Source organism: Hylobates moloch, unplaced genomic scaffold (assembly GCF_009828535.3).
Source record: "Hylobates moloch isolate HMO894 unplaced genomic scaffold, HMol_V3 SCAFFOLD_13, whole genome shotgun sequence".
Classification (NCBI taxonomy): Eukaryota; Metazoa; Chordata; class Mammalia; order Primates; family Hylobatidae; genus Hylobates; species Hylobates moloch.
The window spans coordinates 24820024-24842826 of NW_026652288.1; the positions used below are offsets into that span (position 1 = coordinate 24820024).

Below are 22803 nucleotides of genomic sequence, written 5' to 3' on the forward strand. Positions count from 1 at the left end.
GGGAGGCTGAGGCAGGAGAATCGTGTAAACCCAGAGGCGGAGCTTGCAGTGAGCCGAGATAGCGCCACTGCACTCCAGCCTGGGCGACACAGCGAGACTCTGTCTCAAAAAAAAAAAAAAAAAAAAAAAAAAAAAAGCAGTAAGGGCCAGGTGTGGTGGCTCACGCCTATATTACCAGCACTTTGGGAGGCTGAGGCAGGCGGATTACTTGAGGTCAGGAGTTCAAGACCAGCCTGGTCAACATGGCGAAACCCCATCTCTATTAAAAACGCAAAAAATTAGCCAGGCATGGTAGCGCACAACTGTAGTCCCAGCTACTCCGGTGGCTGAGGTACAAGAATCGCTTGAACCTGGGAGGTGGAAGTTGCAGTGAGCTAAGATTGTGCCACTGCACTCCGGCCTGGGCGACAGAGTGAGACTCCATCTCGAAAAATAAATAAATAAATAAATAGGAAGAGTAAGAAGTTTCCTTCTCCCCCAGGCCTGATTTTTCCAAACTTCTTTTGAAAGGCAAGGTCAGCTCTGGGTGTCACAGAATGAATCGTGTGCATTTGTGGAAGGGATTCTGGGGAGACTGAAGGAGTGCAAGGTAGTTAGGAAAAGAAGAAAAATTAATTCACATGTACACATAAGGGAGTCCTGGGTAGAAGTTTTTCTGTCAACCAGGCCTTGTTTCCTGCCAGCCAGGCCCACTTGGACGGGACAAATGAGTCCAGCATGCTGGGGATATGTGTCACTTGTCCCTTGGTTGGGGAGTGCCTTTTTAAACTGGAACCGAGAAGAGTCAGCGGGACAGTATTCTTGATCATTCATTCCCAAGTCCGGACAGCTGCCAGCTCAGGGTCTTGAACGTGGTCAGGGTCAGGTCAGCGTGGCCAGGTGCTTCCAGGGAATCCTTGCCCATTGCCAGTGGCCCTTAAAGTTTCTGGGCCAGGGTATCCTGTTGCTCGTAAGCTCCTGCCACCTCCAATCACAGTTCCTCAGTAAGGCCCAGGGTAGCACCCTGGCAACCCCAGTTAAAACCAAAGTTAAGGCCGGGCGTGGTGGCTCATACCTGTAATCCCAGCACTTTGGGAGGCCGAGGCGGGCGGATCACAAGGTCAGGAGATTGAGACCATCCTGGCTAACATGGGGAAACTCCATCTCTACGAAAAATCCAAAAAATTAGCCAGGCATGGTGGCGGGCGCCTGTAGTCCCAACTACTTGGGAGGCTGAGGCAGGAGAATGGCGTGAACCCGGGAGGCGGAGCTTGCAGTGAGCTGAGATCGTGCCACTGCACTCCAGCCTGGGCGACAGAGCGAGACTCCATCTAAAAAAAAAACGAAGTTAAAAGTGCAACTGGCAACTTAACCTTGAGAAAAACTGCTCATCTCCAATAATCACAAAAGGATGTGAATTGAAATAGCTACAAAATGTGAGGATTTTTTGGAGTCATAAAATTAGAACAGATGTTTAAAATGAGATCCTCAATACTGCCTCAGGCACTGTGAGAGTGGCATTCTCCTGTGGCTTGCGCATGGGCAGGGGGTGGGGGCAGTTATTTTGGCAAATTGGGAGCCTTTCATTTCTTTTTTTGAGACAGAGTCTGACTCTTTCATCCAGGCTGGAGTGCAGTGGCGCAATCTCACGTGATCTCAGCTCACTGCAACCTTTGCCTCTCAGGCCCAATCAGTACTTCCACCCCAGCCTCCTGAGTATCTGTGACTACAGGTGCACACTACCACACCTGGCTAATTTCTTTCTTTCTTTTTTTTTTTTTTTTGAGACAGGGTCTTACTCTGTCGCCTAGGCAGGAGTGCAGTGGCATGATCTCTGCTTACTATAACCTCCACCTCCTGGGTTCATGCAATTCCTTCACCTCAACCTCCCGAGTAGCTGGGATTACAGGCACCTGCTACCATGCCCGGCTAATTTTTGTATTTTTAGTAGAGACGGGGTTTCACCATGTTGACCAGGCTGGTCTCAAACTCCTGACCTCAGGTGATCCACCCACCTCAGCCTCCCAAAGTGCTGGGATTACAGGCGTGAGCCACTGTGCCCGGCCTAATGTTTTAATTTTTTGTAGAGACGAGATTTTGCCATGTTGCCCAGGCTGGTCTTGAACTCCTGAGCTCAAGCTATATACTGGCCTTGCCTCCCAAAGTGCTGGGGTTACAGGTGTGAGCCACTGTGTCTGGCTGCCTTTTATTTCTTACCTTTTGACTCAGTGATTCCACTCATGGCAATGACTTGAAACATAGTAAAATATTTCATACAATGATGCCCATCATAGCATTATTATAAAAGTGAAACGTTTGACCAGGCACGGTGGCTCACGCCTGTAATCCCAGCATTTTGGGAGGCTAAGGCAGGCGGATCACGAGGTCAGGAGTTCGAGACCAGCCTGACCAACATGGTGAAACCCTGTCTCTACTAAAAATACAAAAATTGGCCGGGCATGGTGGCACGTGCCTGTAATCCCAGCTACTCAGGAGGCTGAGGCAAAAGAATGGCTTGAATCCGAGAGGCAGAGGTTGTAGTAAGCCAAGATCGCACCACTGCACTCCAGCCTGGGCGACAGAGCCAGACTCCACCTCAAAAAAAAAAAAGCAAAACGTTTGGAAACAACTGAAATGACTAATAGTCACTAGTTTAGAAAAGTCTTATGACAGTGTATCAGGCAACCATTCAACATGTTTATGAAGAGTTAATGACATAGGAAAATGCATAGAACGTATGTGAAAAAAGCCAATACAAATCAAATATGCAACAGGTTCTTAATTCTGTTATATATTATGCACAGAAGAAAGGAATTACATCAAAATGCCAATAACAGTTACCTTTGATAACAAAGATAACAGTGGTAGTGGTGGTGGTAGTGGTAAATCTTCTCTTCTCTATACTTTTCTATGATTAGTATGTATTATTTTATAACCAGAAAAAAGGTTTTATAAAAAAGAAAGAAAGAAACTTCAGGCTGAAATAAATGGCTAGTAAAGACGGCCCCCGCCCACAGGGCTGTGCTGACCCTGGGTTCACATAGCAGGGACTGGGGGTGTACAAAAGGGGCTCCTGCTGTGCTGTTACTCAGTTTCCCCTCAGTTAAGCCTAGCTCCAAGCCAAAACCCCTTTGTGCCCAGAGAGCCTGCAGCTCTGTGCCTCTCCCTCTGGGTCCGCCTCCCCCTGCCCCCGCAAGTTGCTCACGGCCTTGGATTCTGCTTCATCAGTTCTTGGCAGCATTTTGAGCTCTTATATCTTGGGCCCAAGCTGGAACAACCCCAGCTAAGTACTAAAGACGGGGAGCTGGAACACCCAGCACCCTAGGGCTGGAGCCCAGATGGTACCAGGGCAAGGGCAGCCTGGGAGTCTCCAAGATGATTCAAAAGACATGGCTTCCTGGGCTCATGTCTGCCAGCACCAGGAGGTCCCATGAGAGTAGCAGCTGGTCTCCATTCTGCCTTCCGATGGACAAATGTATCCCTGACCCCTAAGCTGTACTCCTCTCTTAGCCACCGAAGCTGGACTTCTCAGGGCTAGAGGACTTCCGAGTCCCACTTCACCCTTTTCCTTACAGAATTCGAATGTCAGGCATCAAAGGCCTGCAAGGGGTGGTGAGGAAGACGGTGAATGATGAACTGCAGGCCAACATCTGGGACCCACAGCACATGGACAAGATTGTCCCATCGCTGCTTTTCAATCTACAGCATGTAGAGGAGGCAGAGAGGTAAGCAGGCTGGGGTGGGGCAGGACAGTGGATATAATCAGCCCTCCAAGGGCTGCTTGGGAACCACATGGTTTGGGTTGGTCAGTAAAACTCAGCTACAAGGCCAGGGACATGACTTTGTGGCTTGTTCTGCAGTGAGTCCAAAGCTGGCTCCCTAGGAGCCATGGGTCTAGCTTTGTGCCAGCCCACAGTGTCCTTAACATCTGCGTTACCGAAGGAGGACAGTGTTGGTGCTGGGCTCCCTGGTAGGTAAGTCTGTTGGTAATAACACACAGACCCAAGAGACTGGTTACCTTTGTCTCCCTGGAAGCAGGGCCAAGGAGGCTTTAGGATGCCTTTTGTGGGCCGGGCGCGGTAGCTCACGCCTGTAATCCCAACACTTTGGGAGGCCGAGGTGGGCAGATCACGAGGTCAGGAGATCGAGACCATCCTGGCTAACACGGTGAAACCACATCTCTACTAAAAAAGAAATACAAAAAAATTAGCTGGACGTGGTGGCGGGCGCCTGTAGTCCCAGCTACTCGGGAGGCTGAGGCAGGAGAACGGGAGCCCGGGAGGCGGAACTTGCAGTGAGCCGAGATCGCGCCGCTGCACTTACAGCCTGGGCGACAGAGCGAGACTCCGTCTCAAAAAAAAAAAAAAAAAAAAAAAGATGCCTTTCGTGGCTCCAATGACTGCGGACTTTCCATCTGGACCTTCCTTCCTCTGTTGCTTCCTGATGCTATTTCAGGCCCTGAAAACGTGCATGCTTGACCAGCCCGCCGCCACTCAGCAAGAGCTTGCAGATACTGGGTTTTAATCCTGGATCCCCTAAGCATGAGATTCATTCCTGGCCCTGCCCCCTCATTTTTCCCCTCGGTGAAATGGAATGGGGAGAAAGGTCCATGCTGCTGTCCCATCTGGGCTATCTGTGCACCAGGCTGGTTAGGTCGGTTGAGCCCAGGCTACCGGGGGGGGAGGGGGGGGGGGGGGGGGGGGGGGAGGGGTTCGTATGCCCTCTGGTGGCTATTTCTGGAATAGCATCTCACTGACAAGCTGCTGTGGTCTCTGGGCTGGGAGTCCTCGGGCTCCTGTTCTGTCCAGATGTGGGCCCACTCTCTTGTGACTTGAGTATCATTGACTCTTGCCTGAGCCAACCACTGTGCCTTTCCTTTTCCCTCCCTCTCTTTCCTCTCCTTTCTTCCACTTCTGTTTTGTTTTTTTGCCTCCCTTTCCTATCTTCATCTCCCATCTCCTTTTCCTTCTGAAGTCTTAGGTGCATCAAGACACACATGTTCTACACCTCACCTGGCCCATGGGGCTCAGAGCATCCTTCCCACAGTGGCATATCTGGAAATCCTTAAGGATTTCCAGAAAAAGAACTTTATCTTTTCTTCTCCAGTCTTCCCCCACTTCCCCCAGTGGGGGCTTCTTTACCCCCATTTAATTTCTGACAGCTGTGATGCCTCCCCTATTGCCTAGTGCAACCCATGTCAAATTCCTGCTTGTCTTGTGTGGATGAAACACGGAAAGCCAGGATTGCACAGAGCCTGACCCCAGCCTGCATGCCGCCCTCTACCCATGTGCCTCTGTCTCCCCAGTCGGTCTCCCTCACCCCTCCAAGCACCCGAGAAGGAGAAAGAGAGCCCCGCGGAGCTGGCTGAGAGGTGCCTTCGGGAGCTGCTGGGCCGGGCTGCCTTTGGCAACATCAAAAACGCCATCAAGCCTGTTCTCATGTGAGTGCCCCCACCAACTGCCTTGGCCCCAGCCTTCAGCCTGGATGTGTTTCAGGTCCCTGGCATCTCCTGGCTGGCTGTGGGAAAGGGGATATTACAGTTGTGGTGCTGCCGCCAAGTCGATCCCTTCCCTGTGCCTGTGTTCCCTGAATTGTGACAGCAAAAGCTGCCACGGGGTGGCCAAGTGATGCCAGTAGGAAGGCACCCAACGCTAAGCGAAGGTGCCCAGCTTCACCGCACACGTCCACAACTGCAGAGCGCTGTCCTTGGCCTCTCTCCAGCGCTGGACTGGGACTACCCCAAGGCCCTTCAGGCTTCACTTCCTCACCCGGGAACTGTGCGAGGGGCTTTGAGGAGGAGTCCCTCTGCCTCCAAGCTAATCTCTTCTCCCTAACACTGCCGGGAGTTTCATAGTTGTTCCCCCATGTTTTCTCCCTCACAGCCATCTGGATAACCATTCTCTTTGGGAACCCAAGGTGTTCGCCATCCGTTGCTTTAAAATCATCATGTACTCAATTCAGGTATGGTGGCTCCCCTGGGCCAGCCGGATCCCAGGACAAAGGCCCCTCTGGGAGCCAGACAGGTGCTAAAATAGAAAGCCAGAAGTCCCCTGTGACTCCTCCGAAGCCCCCAGTTGCCAAAACCAGTGCTGCTTAAGCTAGCTGTGGAGAAGGGCCGGCTGATTTTATTTCCAGTACATCACAGACCAATACTTTTATAAAATACGATTAAAACAAATAATTTCTAGAAAAATTAAATGAAAAACTCATGCAAAATGCAAGCCTACAGATCACACCCTTGGCTGCTACAGCACTGACAAATTATTTACTAAACACTGACTCTCCATCCCATCCTTATCTCAGTGTAAACCAGTATCAGACCCATCTTGAATGGGCACCAGCCCAGGGGCCCCACTTTAGGCAGCACTGGACTAAGCCATGTGGCCTCCCGTGGCCCTTGCCGGAAAGACCTGAAGAAATGAAAGGAAGACCCTATTTTAAAATGGTCTTTTGACCCATTTTGAAGTAAAAGGGCCCTGGAAAACTGTCAGCCGAGGCCTCCACTGGGATTTGGCTCTTTGTTGGAGAGAGGAGGGAAGGATCCAGTAAAGGGCACGAGGTGTCAGTGCCATCTGCAGTGCCCAGGGCCTTGGAACGTCCCTTTAGTTTACCCCCACCTTTGGGTGCCAGGAGAGGGCTGCGCGGCCCAGGGACCCCATGGGGTTGCTGTCCAGGCCCAACTCATCTTCCTCCCGCAGCCGCAGCACTCGCACCTGGTCATCCAGCAGCTCCTGGGCCACCTGGACGCCAACAGCCGCAGCGCTGCGACGGTGCGCGCCGGCATCGTGGAAGTCTTGTCGGAAGCCGCGGTCATCGCTGCCACCGGCTCTGTGGGTAAGCGGCATGGCTAGGGCCTGAGGGCCGGGGACCCCGCGGAGGCTGCCGCCTCTTCCAGAGAGAGGCAAGGGACAACAGGGAGGGGTCGGAGTCCGTTTTCCTCGAGAGAAGTCCGCCGGGAAGTTGGGGGCGCAGAGGAAGCCCAGGCTGGAAGGGGGCGTGGGCCTGCCCTGCCTGCGCGCGGTGCAGGGAGGAGGCGGGTGCCAGCCTTGGATCTCGGGTGTCCCGCCCCGCCGCTCTCAGGGCCCACGGTGCTGGAGATGTTCAACACGCTGCTCAGGCAGCTGCGACTCAGCATCGACTACGCGCTGACCGGGAGCTACGACGGGGCGGTGAGCCTCGGCACCAAGATCATCAAGGAGCACGAGGAGCGCATGTTCCAGGAGGCCGTCATCAAGACCGTAGGTGCGGCGCGAGGCCGGGCCAGGCCGGGCCGGGGCGGGGCGGGGCGGGGCGGGTCCGAGGCGCAGGGAGGGGAGGGGAGGGGAGGGGAGGGACGGGGTGGGGCCCAGGGGCTCAAGACTGAGGCGCAGGGCGGGGCGGAGCCAAGGGGAGGAAAGAGGGACCCTGGAAAGGGGCGGGGCACCGGGGGCGGCCCGGGTATGGGGGTTGGAGAGGGAGGGACCGCACTGGGGCGAAAGGCATCCAACCGGGGCCCTGTAGGATTGTCCAGCGCCCACATGCTATTCACGGACCTCAGAGAGAATGAAGTCGGGAAATGAAACGACTGGCTGGGCAGGGCCTGAGCGACAGCGCAGTCAGATGAGTGTCTCAGATCTGAAGTCTCAGGCGAACCTTCTTTAGTCCCAGTCCCCATCAGACCTACCTGATGCTTCCAGGTTAGGGCTTCCAGGAGGGAGAGATGGGGACTAAGAGAAAAGAATGAGGAAGGGGGCCAGCCGTGGAGAAAATGTGTGCTCCTGGGAGTGGAGATGATAAAGCTTCTTTCATAGCCTGCCTGCCCTAGCCCTGTGAGCTTCCCCTCAGCCTGGAGTAGGCAGGTTAGGAATGCAGAACCATTCTTTTCTCTTAGTTCGTGGGAGGAGGATTTACCCTAGGATTTACCCTAGGGCAGCCGGTGAAAGAAGCCCCGCCCTGGTCCCAGGGCCCAGCATTCACCATCCCCACCCCCTAGCCAAGGAGCCAAGACCTTAACCACAGCCTCAGGAACAAGTGATAAAACGGAGCCTGGAAGAGACCTCCAAAACCACCTGATGCCTCCCCTTCCTAGAGAGGCCGAATCACACCCGGGCTATCCTGAGTTCCTTTTACTGGTCCTGGATTGACTCCGGAGAGCGGCAGCCCTTGCTCTCTGCAGCTGAAAGGCTGAACCAGGAGGGGCCCTGGAGCCTGTGCCTCACTGGGCACCCTCTCCGCCACCTCCTGCAGGCTCCTTTGCCAGCACGCTGCCCACCTATCAGCGGTCCGAGGTGATCCTCTTCATCATGAGCAAGGTCCCACGGCCATCCCTGCACCAGGCGGTGGACACGGGCAGGACGGGGTGAGCCACCCATCTCCCCCAGCCTGGAGTCCTCCTGTCCCCCGGCTGCATTTGCTGACCCCCTCCTTTATCCCTCTTAATTTTCTTGGCTCTGCCCTCTGCTCTCTTTTTACTCCCAAATCCCTCAGCAGCCTTTAGTGGGGCTCTTGGATCCCACAATTTCTCAGGCCACCCCACCAATAACCGCCTCCCAGCGTGGGGGGAGCCAGTCACCCCTTGGTCGGCTTCCTGGGTCCTGAAGTCACTGTCCTGGGTAACCCAACACGATAAGCCTCATGGAGAAACAAATCAGGGGTAGAACTAAGCTGGCAAGTGTGTGACCTCCGCCCCATTACCATCCTGGTGAGTGTTTGTGTCTCTGGTCTACAGGGAGAATAGGAACCGTCTGACCCAGATTATGCTGCTAAAATCCCTCCTGCAGGTGAGCCCCATCTATCCCCATTCCTGCTCTTCCTCTGCAGGAGACAGCTCCTTCCAAGGGACCAAGTGAAGGCCTCCACATACAGTCGTGCACGTTGCATACTGCACAAATACACCCAGTCAGTTGAGTCGGGGCTGAAATCTAGCCTACGTTCCACTCACTAGCCAGGCTGGGCACCCACAGAGCTGGGTCAGCCACAGCAAATGGGGAACCCGTTTCTAATTTTCACAAAGGTTCCTTATTGGCTACTGATAGCGTTGTCACTCAGACACGATCTGTCTCGAGATGGAATCTGTTGGTTCCCGCCCTGGTTCCCTCCAGGTACCCCCTCTTTCCCTTTTCCCCTCTGTTTCCCCTGTTTTGCCAGCATGTTCTTGGCACATGTGCCCACCTCAGTCTCCCAGCCCCCATCCTTCCCATCCTGTGTTTTATTTAACTCTTCTTTACATCTTTGCAGCCATCACTGGAGTCTAGATCCATTGCTCTCGAACACCATTCCAATGACAATCTTGTGATAAATATATGATTCCTCAGAGGTTTTGAGCTGTTAGCCTGAGTGAGGTCCTGGAATCTGTATTTGTAACAAGTTCCCCAGGTATTCTGAGGCACAACCCCTGGCCTAAACCCGACATCTCACAACCACCTCTTCCCACCTGTCAGAAACTCAGCTACAACAGTAATTGTCTAGAAATGCTGTTCTCTACCAGGTGCCTCTTATTTCAGAGTAGGTCTCAGTTTATAATTTTCTTTTTTTTTTTTGAGATGGAGTTTCACTCTTGTTGCTCAGGCTGGAGTGCAGTGGTGCGATCTTGGCTCACTGCAACCTTCGCCTCCCAGGTTCAATGATTCTTGAGTAGCTGGGATTACAGGCACATGCCACCACCATGCCTAGCTAATTTTTTTGCATTTCTAGTAGAGACAGTGTTTCATCATGTTGGCTAGGCTGGTCTTGAACTCCTGACCTCAAGTGATCCGCCTGCCTTGGCCTCCCAAAGTGTTGGGATTACAGGCATGAGCCACTGTGCCTGGCCTCAGTTTATAATTGATGTACAACCAGATTTCAAACTTCTCAGACTGAAGTTGGGAGGTCCCCAGTCCCCTCTCCCTCCCTAGACCTCCTGTCTCATCTCTCAGTCTCTGTCTCTGTTCTGGCCATGCCAATCTAAACAGAACTCCCCCAACCCCGCCGCCACCTCACACCTTCCCTTCCTTCCCCTCCAGTCCACACTCTTCATGGCACTAGATTTTTATAAACCCTTTGTGCTCCAACACTGCCCTCATCTAGTTATCACCTTGGTCTCCATATTCCTGCCATTTCTTTACTGAGTTTACCCTCATCAATTTGTACTCATCATTTTCTTAAGATAACAGTTTGGGGTACATCCTCAGGGACCTTCTGAATCTTCAAAGGCATTGTTTTGCAATATGGATTTAACAGTAAAGGTGCTTTGCTGCATTTGAATGCTTTGACAACAGCATATATGGCATGTCTATTTATGCCAAACTGGCTTTAGTCACAAAGCGCCATTATTGCCAGGCTAACAGACATGTTACCAAATGCTACCTATGTGCACTATTTGGTGGTTGTCGTGTGTGTGAGTTCTGATCCTTCAGCCCAGCTGTGAGTTCTTCCACTGTCTCGTTCTTTGTGATGGTCATACTCTTAATGAGGCATTGTGTTCCTGGTGGCTGTTCATCAGTTGTGCCCTAACTGGCTGGACTGTTAGGTTCAGAGATTGTCTGGCTCCCGCTTCCCTCCAGGGCTCATCCCTTGCTTGCTTTTTAACACCCGAATGTCCCTGCCCACTGTCCCCATCCATTCACATGTCTACTGAGCTTGGTGTCATCTAGGTGGATGTTGGAGTGTTCAAAGAGTTGCCTGGGCTGCAGGGTACGGGAGGCTGGATTGGGCGATGTCTAGAGAGGATGTGTACATCAGACCTGACTTCCGCTGGCTGCTCCTCCATCTCCTCCTGCACCTGAGAGGGACAGCGTTCCTAGGCATAGCTGTCCGTACCTCCCTCGCAGGTATCCACAGGTTTCCAGTGCAGCAACATGATGTCAGCCCTGCCCAGCAACTTCCTGGACCGCCTTCTCTCCACCGCCCTCATGGAGGATGCAGAAATTCGACTCTTTGTTCTAGAGATTCTCATCAGTTTCATTGATCGTCATGGCAACCGCCACAAGTTCTCTACCATCAGGTGAACTTGGGGTGTCTCCTCCAGGCGATGCAAGATGGGGAGAGGACTCTCCATTAGGTCCTGTCCTTTGGTCCTGTCCTCACACCAAAGGACAATTCCTCCCACCAAAGGTGGGTGGACAATTCAGATACTCAGTGAGACTCACCAGAGAGTTGATCACCAACATTGACCCTGGGGTCCTGCAAGAGGAGGACAGACCAAAGGGCACTTGTGTCTGGGAGAGGAGGAGGGTGAACTGAAGATTTGGAAGATAGAGAGTAGGCATTAAAGGGAGTTGCAAGTGTGAGAAGGAAGCGGATGCAGGTTATCAGTAGAGACTGAGGGGATTTGGGGGGAATAAGAGAAGGAAGAAAATAATCAGGATGAAGATTTAAGAGAAAGGGGGTTGGGGCGGTGGCTCATGCCTGTAATCTCAGCACTTTGAGAGGCCAAGGCAGGAGGATCACTTGAGCTCAAGAGTTCAAGACCAGCCACGGCAACGTAGTGAGACCCCCATCTCTACAAGAAAATTTAAAAATTAGCCGAGTATGGTGGCTCACAACTGTGGTCCCAGCTCCTTGGGAGGCTAAGTTGGGAGGATTGCTTGAGCCCTGGAGGTTGAGGCTGCAGAGAGCTGTGGTCATGGAACAACTTCACTCCAGCCTAGGTGACAGAATAAGACCCTGTCTCAAAAAGGAAAAAAAAAGAGAGAGAGAGAAAGGAACAAATTATTGAGAACTTGGGAGAAAAAGGTAATTGGGCTAAGAACCACGGCCAGGGGAGCACTGGAGGCTTTGTACCAACTAATGATGTTGGGGATAAAGCCCAGTGATCCCGTGTGAGCTCAGGCTGGCCTCATACAAGGGCTAAGGAGGCCCTTTGCATCCCTTCCCAGTACCCTCAGTGACATCTCTGTCCTGAAGCTGAAAGTGGACAAGTGCTCTCGACAGGACACTGTCTTCATGAAGAAGGTAAGCAAGCATGACCTCCAGGCACAGTGAAGGGCAGGCACAGTGGCTCACGCCTGCAATCCCAGCACTTTGGGAGACTGAGGCGGGCGGATAGATCACTTGAGGTGGGGAGCTCGAGACCAGCCTGACCAACATGGTAAAATCCCATCTTTACTAAAACTACAAAAATTAGCCGGGCATGGTAGTGGGCACCTGCAATCCCAGCTACTTGGGAGGCTAAGGCAGGAGAATCACTTGAACCCAGAAGGCGGAGGTTGCAGTGAACCGAGATTGCGCCAATGTACTCCAGCCTGGGTGGCAGAGCAAAAGTCACTGCTGACCACTGACTGCCCTTGGAGCCTGCCTCCTCTCTCTGTAGCTACGTCTCCTCGTCCTGTGGCTATGTGTTAAGCCGACCTCTCTGAGGAGTCAAGCCCAGAGTGATGAGCCAGTCCGGGGCCAGTGACTGTGTTCTGCTCCTACACCTGGATTTGGGCAGCAGCTTCTGGTGCTGGTTTCACTGAGCCCATCCTTCCCTACGCAAGCCTTCCTGTGTGTGTCCACTTCTGCCAGAGCCCGCTTTAAAGGCATCCCCTCCCCAAGGGAGGAGGGGGCACACACAGCCATCCCACCCCCCTTCAGATTGGTCTTCCTCCGTATTCTCCTTGCTCCTCCTGTCCCCACCCCTCCGACCCCGGCCTTCTCCTGCCTGCTCCTGTCCCCAGCACTCCCAGCAGCTCTACAGACACATCTACCTGAGCTGCAAGGAGGAAACAAACGTGCAGAAACACTACGAGGCGCTCTATGGCTTGCTGGCCCTCATCAGCATTGAGCTGGCTAACGAGGAGGTGGTGGTGGACCTCATCCGTCTGGTGCTGGCTGTTCAGGTGGGGCCTGGTGTGCGCAGGGCATGGGGCTTGGGATCAGGGGAGGGACCTGTTTTGGGCAAGCCCTGATAAGAGTATTGAGTAGCAACTGCGCATAACACTGTTTTGGAGCCCAGGAATATTGCACTCGTGGTTGGCCACTCCTCCCTGAAGACCCCAAACCATGGTCCTGTTTGGGGAACCCCAAAGAATGCTTCATTCATGGCCTTGGCCCATCCTTAAGCTAAAGAAGACCCAGGGAACCGGGTCATTCAGAAACATCCCTTAGCTACTATATGTCAAGTCTCTCGCAGAGTCTGAGTGAGACTCCAGGGATTCTTAAAAGGATGCTCATAAGCCCTGAGTGATCCCAGACAAACTCGTTTGTCTAAAGATTCTCTGGTTCCCTTGGCTGGGCGTGGTGGCTCATGCCTGTAATCCTAGCACTTTGGGAGGCTAAGGTGGGTGGACCACTTGAGGTCAGGAGTTCAAGACCAGCCTGGCCAACATGGTGAAACCCCGTCTCCACTAAAAATACAAAAATTAGCTGGACGTGGTGGTGCACGCCTGTAGTCCCAGCTCCTTGGGAGACTGAGGCAGGAGAATCACTTGAACCAGGGAGATGGAGGTTGCAGTGAGCAGAGATCTCGCTACTGCATGCCAGCCTGGGCAACAGAGCAAGACTCTGTCTAAAAATTTAAAAAAAAAATTAAAAAAGATTCTCTGGTTCCCAAATGGAGCTGTGCTTCAGGATTGCTTTGAGCACTTGTTTAAAGTATATATTCCCTGGAAAGGTAAGTCAGAGTCTGGAAGCCTGGGGACCTGTCTACCAAGCCTCCTTTGTGATGCATAGCAGCCAGTGTGGCACCGGACAGGGCTTGAGACTTTCATGGTCTTCCTGGGTGCATGTGTACACCCAAGGCTACTGGGAGTCAGGGTGGGTCCTTTGGACCTCAAAGGCTGAGTCTCCAGGGTCCTGAAGCCAAGTGGGCATCATATTCCTGAATCGGGGCAAGCCTGGGAATTCAGTGACAGTCTCACTGATGGTGCTAAATCCTGCAGGGCCAGCCTGGATGTTACAATTTTTAAATTCTGTTTACCCTCAAGAGCTAGAACTTGGGGTTCCTTTATATCCCAATCCCCTGGTAACTCCCAGAGCTAATTTAGCTTAACATATGAACCCAGTTTAGCAAGCCAATCCAGTCCCCTAAGAATCCGATATAGTGAAGGAGACAGTGCGCTGGCAGTGGGATTAATGATGAGGGTTTGGGAGTGAAGGTCGCCACAGCTGGAACTGCCGAATGGGGAGTTGAGGTCATTGCCTCTCTAGTCTGTGGGTACTCAAGAGCCTCCCAGTTCATGGACTGTTCTAGGGACCCCTCCCTTCAGCTTTAATGAAAGTGACTTTTTTTCCCCAGGAAGTTTTGGGTCAAATGCTGAGAAAGACAGTCTAGGAAAGCAAGCATTTCTAAAAAAGATTGGGAAGAGGTCGGGTGGAGCGTTGGCACCCAGTGTAGTTTGTCAGTGAAAAACTCCTGAGACCTTGTCTGTGTTGCTGCAGGACGTGGCCCAGGTCAATGAGGAGAACTTGCCTGTCTACAACCGCTGTGCCCTCTACGCTCTGGGCGCAGCCTACCTGAACCTCATCAGTCAGCTCACAACAGTGCCTGCCTTCTGCCAGCACATCCATGAGGTTGGTGTCCTCACAACCAAGAGCTCGGGGGCCCTCAACTTGGGGTTTCCTGGGAACAGCTTTTCCTTAATTGCATTAGTCCTGTACCTACACTTAGGCAGTGAAGACAGGGTTGAAGTAAGAACCGCTAATGGTGAGAAGTTCCTCATGGCATCTTTCCCTCCTGTATGACTTGACAGAGAAGGGTGGGGTTAGGCACAGGGGTTGGGGGGGGTCTTCTATACCTGTTTCTAATACTGTCTGCCCCCTCCACTTCTTGCCCCTCTGTCTTTCCCCTACTCACAGGAGCACACCCGCACACATGCCTCAGATCATGCAGACTACAGCTATGAAATACCGCAAAAGTGACCTCAGATCATGCAGACTAAAGCTATGAAATACCGCAAAAGTAGCCTGAGTAGAATGGTGAACGAACGTCTGTTCACGCCCACTCAGATGAAATGAACAGCTATGAAAATTTCTCCCCATTTGCTTCATCTATCTCCTTTTCCTTTGCTGAACAAATTTTAAATACTTTAAAACAAATCCCAGCTATCCTGTCCTTTCACTCTACGTATATCCGTCTGCATGCCTGAAACAGCATGAGCACCTCCCTACCTGACTGCCTTGCTCTTAACACAGCTCATTAAGTGATCAGTAATTCCTTGGTGTTATCTGACACCCATTCTATAGTCAAATGTGTTCTCAGTTGTTGCATAAAGATCTTTTAAAACACACGGAAGTGTTTAGAGGTTGAATGATCCCAACATGTAGGATTAACTTTAAAATACATTAGCAAGCCAGGCGCAGTGGCTCAAGCCTGTAATCCCAGCACTTTGGGAGGCCGAGGCTGGTGGATCACTTGAGGTCAGGAGTTCAAGACCAGCCTGGGCAACATGGTGAAACCCTGTCTCTACTAAAAATACAAAAATTAGCCGGGCATGGTGGCACACACCTGTAATCCCAGCTACTCGGGAAACTGAGGCAGGAGAATCGCTTGAACCTGGGAGATGGAATTTGCAGTGAGCCAAGATTGCGCCACTGCACCCTAGCCTGGGTGACAGAGCGAGACTCCATCTCAAAAATAAAATAAAATAAAATATATTAGCAAAACAAAATAAAACAAAACAAGAAAATTTAGGTCTCAACTAGCCTGGGTTGGCTGGGAATCACAGGGGAGGGTGCCGTGACTGTGGCAGAGACCACCCAAAGGGAAGCAGGAGTCTTCCAGCTTCTGGGCTGATAAAGGAGTGCAAGAAAGGCAATGCCTAGTCATCCTCTGCCTGACAATTGTGGGACCTTTACCTCCTCACCCCCCACACACACCTGTATGCTGACCATCCCTCCACTTCTCACCACCTTAGTAACTTTCACTTTTCTTGTCAAAAATTTGCAAAGAATACTGAGTAAAGCTCAAGATGTCACTGTCCATCAGGGTGTTTTTGCAATGCACTTGGATACTGCAGTACCCAGGTTTGGGACATGGAGTGAGCTACATTCCTTTGTACCTGTTTAAATAAAAAACACAGGAATGAAGCCAGGTGCAGTGGCTCAGCCTTAATCCCAGCACTTTGGGAGGCCAAGGCAGGTGGATCACTTGGGGTCAGGAGTTTGAGACCAGCCTGGCCAACGTGGTGAAACCTTGTCTCTACTAAAAATATAAAAATTTGCCAGGCATGGTGGCACACACCTGCAGTCTGTTACTCAGGAGGCTGAGGCAGGAGAATTGCTTGAAACTGGGAGGTGGAGGCTGCAGTGAGCCAAGATTGTGCCACTGCACTCTAGCCTGGACAAGACAGCGAGACTCCATCTCAAAAAAAAAAAAGCATAGGAATGAGGCACCAGAGTCAGCAGCTGCAGTCTCTTAAGAGTTAAGTTCCTGCATTGGAGGACACTTAGTGCACATGTGTCATTGATGGCATGGCCTGAGCAGCCAGCTGGAGCTTCTCCGGCTACCCTGAGGGTCCCTGTTGATGGGAGTTTCCACTGGAGAAGCTCAGCTGAGGACACTGTGCTGAGGAGGCTGTGGGAGGGAGGAAGCGCCGAGCCGGGCATGGGAGCTCTTTCGTTGTCTGTGAGCTCCCTCTCCCTGCTGAACCAGCTCTTATCATCTGATTCCTCCCAACCGCCAGGTGATAGAGACCAGGAAGAAAGAGGCTCCATACATGCTCCCCGAGGATGTGTTTGTGGAGAGACCCAGGTGAGGAGAGGACAGGGGACGTGGTCAGGGATTGCCAGGGCAGCTGAGTAAGCAGGTGGGTGGTCTGAGGTCAGGAGGGGTCAATGCCAGGAGGCTTGGGCTTCTGTAGACCCAAGGGCAGAAGGTGGGCTCTGCCTGTGGTCCAGGAGTCCTGGATAAAGTTCAACCCCATCACATTACTGCAGTCCATGCCTTGAGCATGCAATGCTGAGCCTTGTTTGCAGGTGAGACACAGCCTCTGGGGGCTTTGGCCAAGCCCATGCTAAATGCATCCTGGAGGAGTCATTCCCGACAAGATGTTACTGTCAATCCAAGTGATGTTTTCAGACCATAGTGGGTGCTGTAGGCCAGTGTCATTTCAACATCAGAGGAACTCAAGGGAAAGATGTTTTGCAAAACCAAAATGTCTAACAGTAGGGGATGGCTTTATAAATTATGGCCCATCCATACAATAGACAATCATGACAATGTTTTAGAAGAATATTTAATGTAAAATACCCACTATATAATAGGTCAATAAAATAGATCACAGAACAGCAGGTGGGGAAGGGGATATCTATGTGTATATGTAAAAATATGGGACTAAGCTGGGTGCATTGGCTCACGCCTGCAGGCCCAGAGACTCAGAATACTGAGCAGGAGGATCTCTTGAGCCCATGGGTTCAAGACAACGATGGGCCACAAAGCAAGAACCCATCTCTACAAAAAATTTTTAAACAATTTGCCCAGGCTGAGCACAGTGGCTCATGCCTGTAATCCCAGCACTTTGGGAGGCTGAGGTGGGCGGATCGCTTGAGGTCAGAAGTTCAAGACCATCCTGGCCAACATGGTGAAACCTCATCTCTTCTAAAAATACAAAAATTAGCCAGTTGTGGTGGTGCACACCTGTAGTCCCAGCTACTCCACTCAGGAGGCTGAGGCAGGAGAATCCGCTTGAATCTGGGAGGCAAAGGTTGCAGTGAGCCGAGATAGTGCCACTGCACTCCAGCCTGGGCGACAGAACAAGACTCCGTCTCAAAAAAAAAAAAAATTTAGGCCGAGCACAGTGGCTTGTGCCTATGTAATCCCAGCACTTTGGGAGGTTGAGGTGGGCGGATCACTTGAGATCAGGAGCTGGAGACCAGCCTGGCCAACACAGTAAAACCCTGTCTCTACTAAAAATACAAAAATTAGCCAGGGGTGGTGGCATGCGCCTGTAATCCTAGCTACTTAGGAGGCTGAGGCAGGAGAATACCTTGAACCTGGGAGGCTGAGGTTGCAGTGAGCTGAGATCATGCCACTGCACTCCAGCCTGGGTAACAGGGAGAGACTTGGTCTAAGAAATAATAATAAATAAATAAATAAATAAATAAATAAATAAATAAATAAAATTAGCCGGTTGTGGTGGAGCATACCTGTTGGGAGGCTGAGCAGGAAGATCACTTTAGCCCAGTAGGTCAAGGCTATAGTGTGCTATGATGGTGCCTGTGAACAGCCACTGCACTCCAGCCTGGGCAACACAGTGAGGACCCTGTCTTTAAAAAAAGAAAAAAAGTGACTGAAGGATATGATTGTTGTACATAAGAATATGTTATAACATGCGAATAGTGGTTATCTCTGGAAATGGGACTGGGGCTGACTCTTTTATTTTTCCTTCTCTGTCATCTTGCATAGTGAAGATGTTACTTTTGTAATAAGAAAAGTTGGCTGGGCATGGTGGCTCACGCCTATAATCCCAGCATTTTGGGAGGCTGAGGCAGGTGGATCACCTGAGGTCAGGAGTTCAAGACCAGCCTGGCCAACATGATGAAACCCTGTCTCTACTAAAAATACAAAAAAATAGCTGGGCATGGTGGCTGGTGCCTATAATCCCATCTACTCAGGTGGCTGAGGCAGGAGAATCGCTTGAACCTAGAAGGCGGAGGTTGCAATGAGCCGAGATCGCACCACCACACTCCAGCCTGGGCGACGAGAGCAAAACCCTGTCTTAAAAAAAAAAAAAAATTATTCAGAAGTCATTCTAGATACCGCAGTTCTAACGAACTTCCTCCCTCCTTCATCTTCCAGGCTGTCTCAGGATCTCGATGGGGTGGTGATTGAGCTCCTCTTCCGCCAGAGCAAGATCAGTGAAGTCCTGGGAGGCAGTGGCTACAATTCGGACCGGCTCTGCCTGCCCTACATCCCTCAGCTGACAGGTATGAGCTCTGTGCAGGGATGCCTGGGCCTGCCTCTGTCTTTCCTTGGCTAGGTAAGGGCCTGAGCGAAAGGGACTTATGGCCCTTTGATTGCCTGTGAGGCTGAAAGACACAGTGGAAATTTATGGTGAGGTCCTCTTGATTGCCCCACCTCTCCTCCTCAGGGCAGGGTCCTTGGAAGTACCTGGCCCATGAGATGGCCTGGCCTGAGGCTGGGAGAGGCTCCATCGTGCTGGAAAGAGCACATATGGCTACGGAACCAGAGACCCAGTTCGAGACCCCTGTGCAACTTACCGCCTGAAAGATCTTAGACAAGTCCTTTGCATCCCTGAATTTCAGTTTCCTTGACTGTAAAACAAGAATGTTAACAATAGCTGCCTGCTGGGTGCAGTGGTTCACACCTATAATCCCAGCACTTTGGGAGGCCGAGGCGGATGGATTGCCTAAGCTCAAGGGTTCAAGACCAGCCTGGGCAACACGGTGAAACCCCGTCTCTAGTAAAAATACAAAAAATTAGCTGCATGTGGTGGCATGTGCCTGTAGTCCCAGCTACTCTGGAGGCTGAAACAGGAGAATTGCTTGAACCCGGGAGGCGGAGATTGCAGTGAGCCAAGATTGTGCCATTGCACTCCAGCCTGGGCCACAGAGCAAGACTCCGTCTCAAAAAAAAAAAAAAAAAAAAAAAAACCAATAGCTGCCTTAGAGGGCTGGCATGATAAGGTACCTGTATTAATGCAAATGCACTTAGTAAATGCTTCATGAAGAGCTACTGGTGCTCTTAGCAGATGATGCTTATACATAAGGTGAGATATGTATTCTGGTCATAAGCACCTTCTTTGTGTTCTCATTGACGATTTCAAAATTTTAGCCCCAAAGAGCAAAACTGACTATCCTAAGATGGACAGAGAAGGCCCACAGCAATCGGAAGCTTCTGTAAACTCCGCGTGTACTCTGAGTGTGCACTGAGCCTTAGAGGACTGTGGACCAAGCGGAGGCAGAGGGGTTGGGAGGTGGGACTAGTGGCTCAGTCCTGGATCTCCAAGGGCTGGGAACTAAAGCCTCTGGGCTGCTTCTTCCCCAGATGAGGATCGCTTATCCAAGAGGAGGAGCATTGGAGAGACCATCTCCCTGCAGGTGGAGGTAGAATCAAGGAACAGCCCAGAGAAGGAGGAGGTGAGTGTCTGTGCCACTGTCCTGGGGCAGCCCCACCTCCTGTAGATTGGACGCTGGACTCCAGGCTCCCCTGCCCACACAGTAGCTTAAGGCTGCATGGAAAGCAAGCTTCTCAGGTAATTCCACACTTGTACTGACTCTCCCCACGTATGTGTCATAGATACTTCCCTTCGGAAAAATTGATAGGGTCCTCCCTGCTCCCATGAGGATATCATAAAACTCACTCTTGAAAGGCCTGGCTGGGGATGGTGGCTCACACCTGTGATCCCAACATTTTGGAGGCTGAGGCAGGAGGATTGCTTGAGCCCAGGAGTTTGAGATCATCTGGGGCAACATAAGGAGACCCCATCTCTACAAAAAATAATTGAAAAATCAGCCAGGCATGGTGACGTGCACGTGTGGTCCCAGGTACTCAGGATGCTGAGGTGGGAGAATCACTTGAGCCTGGGAAGTCAAGGCTGCAGTAAGCCATGATGGCACCACGGCAGTTCAGCCTAGATGACAGAGTAAGACCTTGTCTCAAAAAGTTAAAAAGAAAGGCATGGTGGTCATCATTCCCCACTCACAGGGGGGACCGATATGCTCTGGGTTGGAAACTAGAAGACTTAACTGGAGAGATAAGGGTGAGAACAGCTTTCATAGTGTTGCTTCCGTATGTATCAATAAAGAATCTTTTTTTAAATTTAGACTATTTTTAAAGCAATTTTAGTTACAGCAAAATTGAGAGGAAGGTACAGAGATCGCCCTTTGCCCCCCCCTCCCCTGACACGTGCACAGCCTCCCCTGCTATCCACATCCCCCAGCAGAGTGGTGCATTTCTTACAATTCAACCTGCCTTAACACAACATTATCATCTGAACTCCGTCGTTTACATTGGGGTTTGCCCTCAGCGTTGTACATTCTGTGGGTTTGGACAAATGCATAATGACATGCATCCCCCACTAGAGTACCACACAGAGTCGTTTCCTGGCCTAAAACCCCCCCGTGCTCCACCTCTTCATCTCTCCCCTAACCACTGACAGCCAAGATTTTTTTTTTTTTTTTTAACGCTGACTGTTACAGTTCACATTAAGTACGGGGGACACACATCTGGGTGGGACCAGGACAGAAAGACTTACGTGGTCCTCGGGCATGGACAGGCTGGCATTCCCCAGCCTCTTTGCCCATTAGGGCTAATATAGACATGGAGGACAGCTTTGACATCAAGCCTTTCCCCAGATGCAATCAGAGGTAGGAGAAGTCTCTAGGGGTCAGGATCAAGCCTCCCCCTAACTGTGCCCTTGACCACTTCATTTATTGGGGCAGATCTCTACCCTAGGGCCCTCAAAGCTTATCCAGAACCTTCCCACGGAAGGAAGCTCTGACTTGGGCTAATTGGACAAGTAAAATGAGGTTGAACGAGGTGTCCTCCATGGCCCTTCCAGCTCCAAGGACTGGGAACCTCCAATGCGTTAGGCATCGGGGTGAGTTGGCTGCTCTCTCCCCATAGTGGCGATTCTCCCTTCCCAAGAGGTAAGAGACCCTCGGGAATTGAGGAGTGAAGTGACTCAGAAGCGCGAGGCGAAATGCTTACGCAGCTACAGAGCCACCTCCTTACTAGTGGCCTCCTGGGCCACCAGTATCAGTTCCTTCCTCCCTTCAAGAGTCAGCTTAGCCCAGAGGTAGCTTGGTGGCAAAGCAGGGGTGCAGGGGCCTTCATCCTGTGCCCTTCTGCCATGCCACAGCTCTCTCCACTCTCACCCATCAGTGCCAGTCCAGAGTCCCACGGTGGTTCCTAGGGCCGTACTGCCCAGGCTTGCCGCAGGGGTGAATAAATGCTGGTTTGGTCAAATCTGAATCCTGGTGCCTGGTATTCCCAGCCATGCATAGTCTGGGCTCTGCCATTTCATTTCCCCCACCTGCTCTGGCCCATATCCACCGTCCCACTCTGGCGGGGCTGCTCTTGACCTCTCCCACGCTGTGCTCCGCCATCTCCAGGCCTTTGCTAGTGCAGAATGCCACATCTGAACCACCCTTCCCTCCACACTGGTGCAGCTGAGCGCCTGTGAACTGTCGGTTTCCCAGCGCCCGGCCCCTGTTTGGTTTCCTCCATAAACTTCTCTCTCCCTGCTCTTGCCCAAGGAGCATCCCTTCTCTCTTGCCCAGAGAGCGGCCTTTTCTTTGACTGTTGCCACCACACAGTTCCCTAGCACCCTGCAGGTGAATATCCAATGTCGCTCGGTGCTGACAGTGGATGAATGGATGGATGTGCAGAGGATAAGTCCTTAGAGCAAGTTAAAGCCGAGCACAGCTCTCTCTTGCACGTAATTCCTATGCTAACAAATTGCGCAGTTTCTACGGACTCACCTACAGTCCCGCATGTAGTTGGTGCTCACTTAATGTTTGTTAAATGACTTTATCTCATACGTATACTTCTGTCCTCTCCTACTCAAACAAAAATGCCAAACAAATCAAAAAGTGCACAACTCAGTGAATTTTCATAAAGTGTGTATGCCCATGCAATCACGCCCAGATGAGAGAGTGGAACATTGTCATCACCCAGGGGACCTGCCTCTGTGCCCCCTCCCCTAAGGGAGCTCCTAGCCTGAGTTGTGTTACTTCTGGAACTTTATACCAATGCAATCATTCTGTTCTATGTCTGCTGCTTTTGCTTAAGATTATGTTTAAATAATAGAGCATGAGGCTGGGTGTGGTGGCTCACACCTGTAATCTCAGCACTTTGGGAGGCCAAGGCAGGCGGATCACCTGAGGTCAGGAGTTCGAGACCAGCCTGATCAACATGGTGAAACGCTGTCTTTACTAAAACTACAAAAAATTAGCTGGGTGTGGTGGCGGCCACCTGTAACTCAG

General features: G+C 51.5%; 1 protein-coding gene across 6 annotated transcripts in view; it reads left to right on the forward strand.

The window, feature by feature from the left end:
* The window catches only part of EFR3B (EFR3 homolog B), a 113170-nt gene that overhangs the window by 79262 nt on the left and 11105 nt on the right, over positions 1 to 22803 (forward strand). For all 6 annotated transcript variants that reach the window (XM_032172404.2, XM_032172405.2, XM_032172409.2 and 3 more), the window contains 14 exons: positions 3555 to 3704; positions 5285 to 5419; positions 5862 to 5940; positions 6678 to 6813; positions 7060 to 7221; positions 8206 to 8317; positions 8687 to 8738; positions 10767 to 10939; positions 11814 to 11889; positions 12594 to 12755; positions 14296 to 14427; positions 16539 to 16606; positions 18653 to 18780; positions 19862 to 19953. In XM_032172404.2, the coding sequence (XP_032028295.1) occupies positions 3555 to 3704; positions 5285 to 5419; positions 5862 to 5940; positions 6678 to 6813; positions 7060 to 7221; positions 8206 to 8317; positions 8687 to 8738; positions 10767 to 10939; positions 11814 to 11889; positions 12594 to 12755; positions 14296 to 14427; positions 16539 to 16606; positions 18653 to 18780; positions 19862 to 19953 (1657 nt within the window). The remainder of the gene's footprint in view (positions 1 to 3554; positions 3705 to 5284; positions 5420 to 5861; positions 5941 to 6677; positions 6814 to 7059; positions 7222 to 8205; positions 8318 to 8686; positions 8739 to 10766; positions 10940 to 11813; positions 11890 to 12593; positions 12756 to 14295; positions 14428 to 16538; positions 16607 to 18652; positions 18781 to 19861; positions 19954 to 22803) is intronic.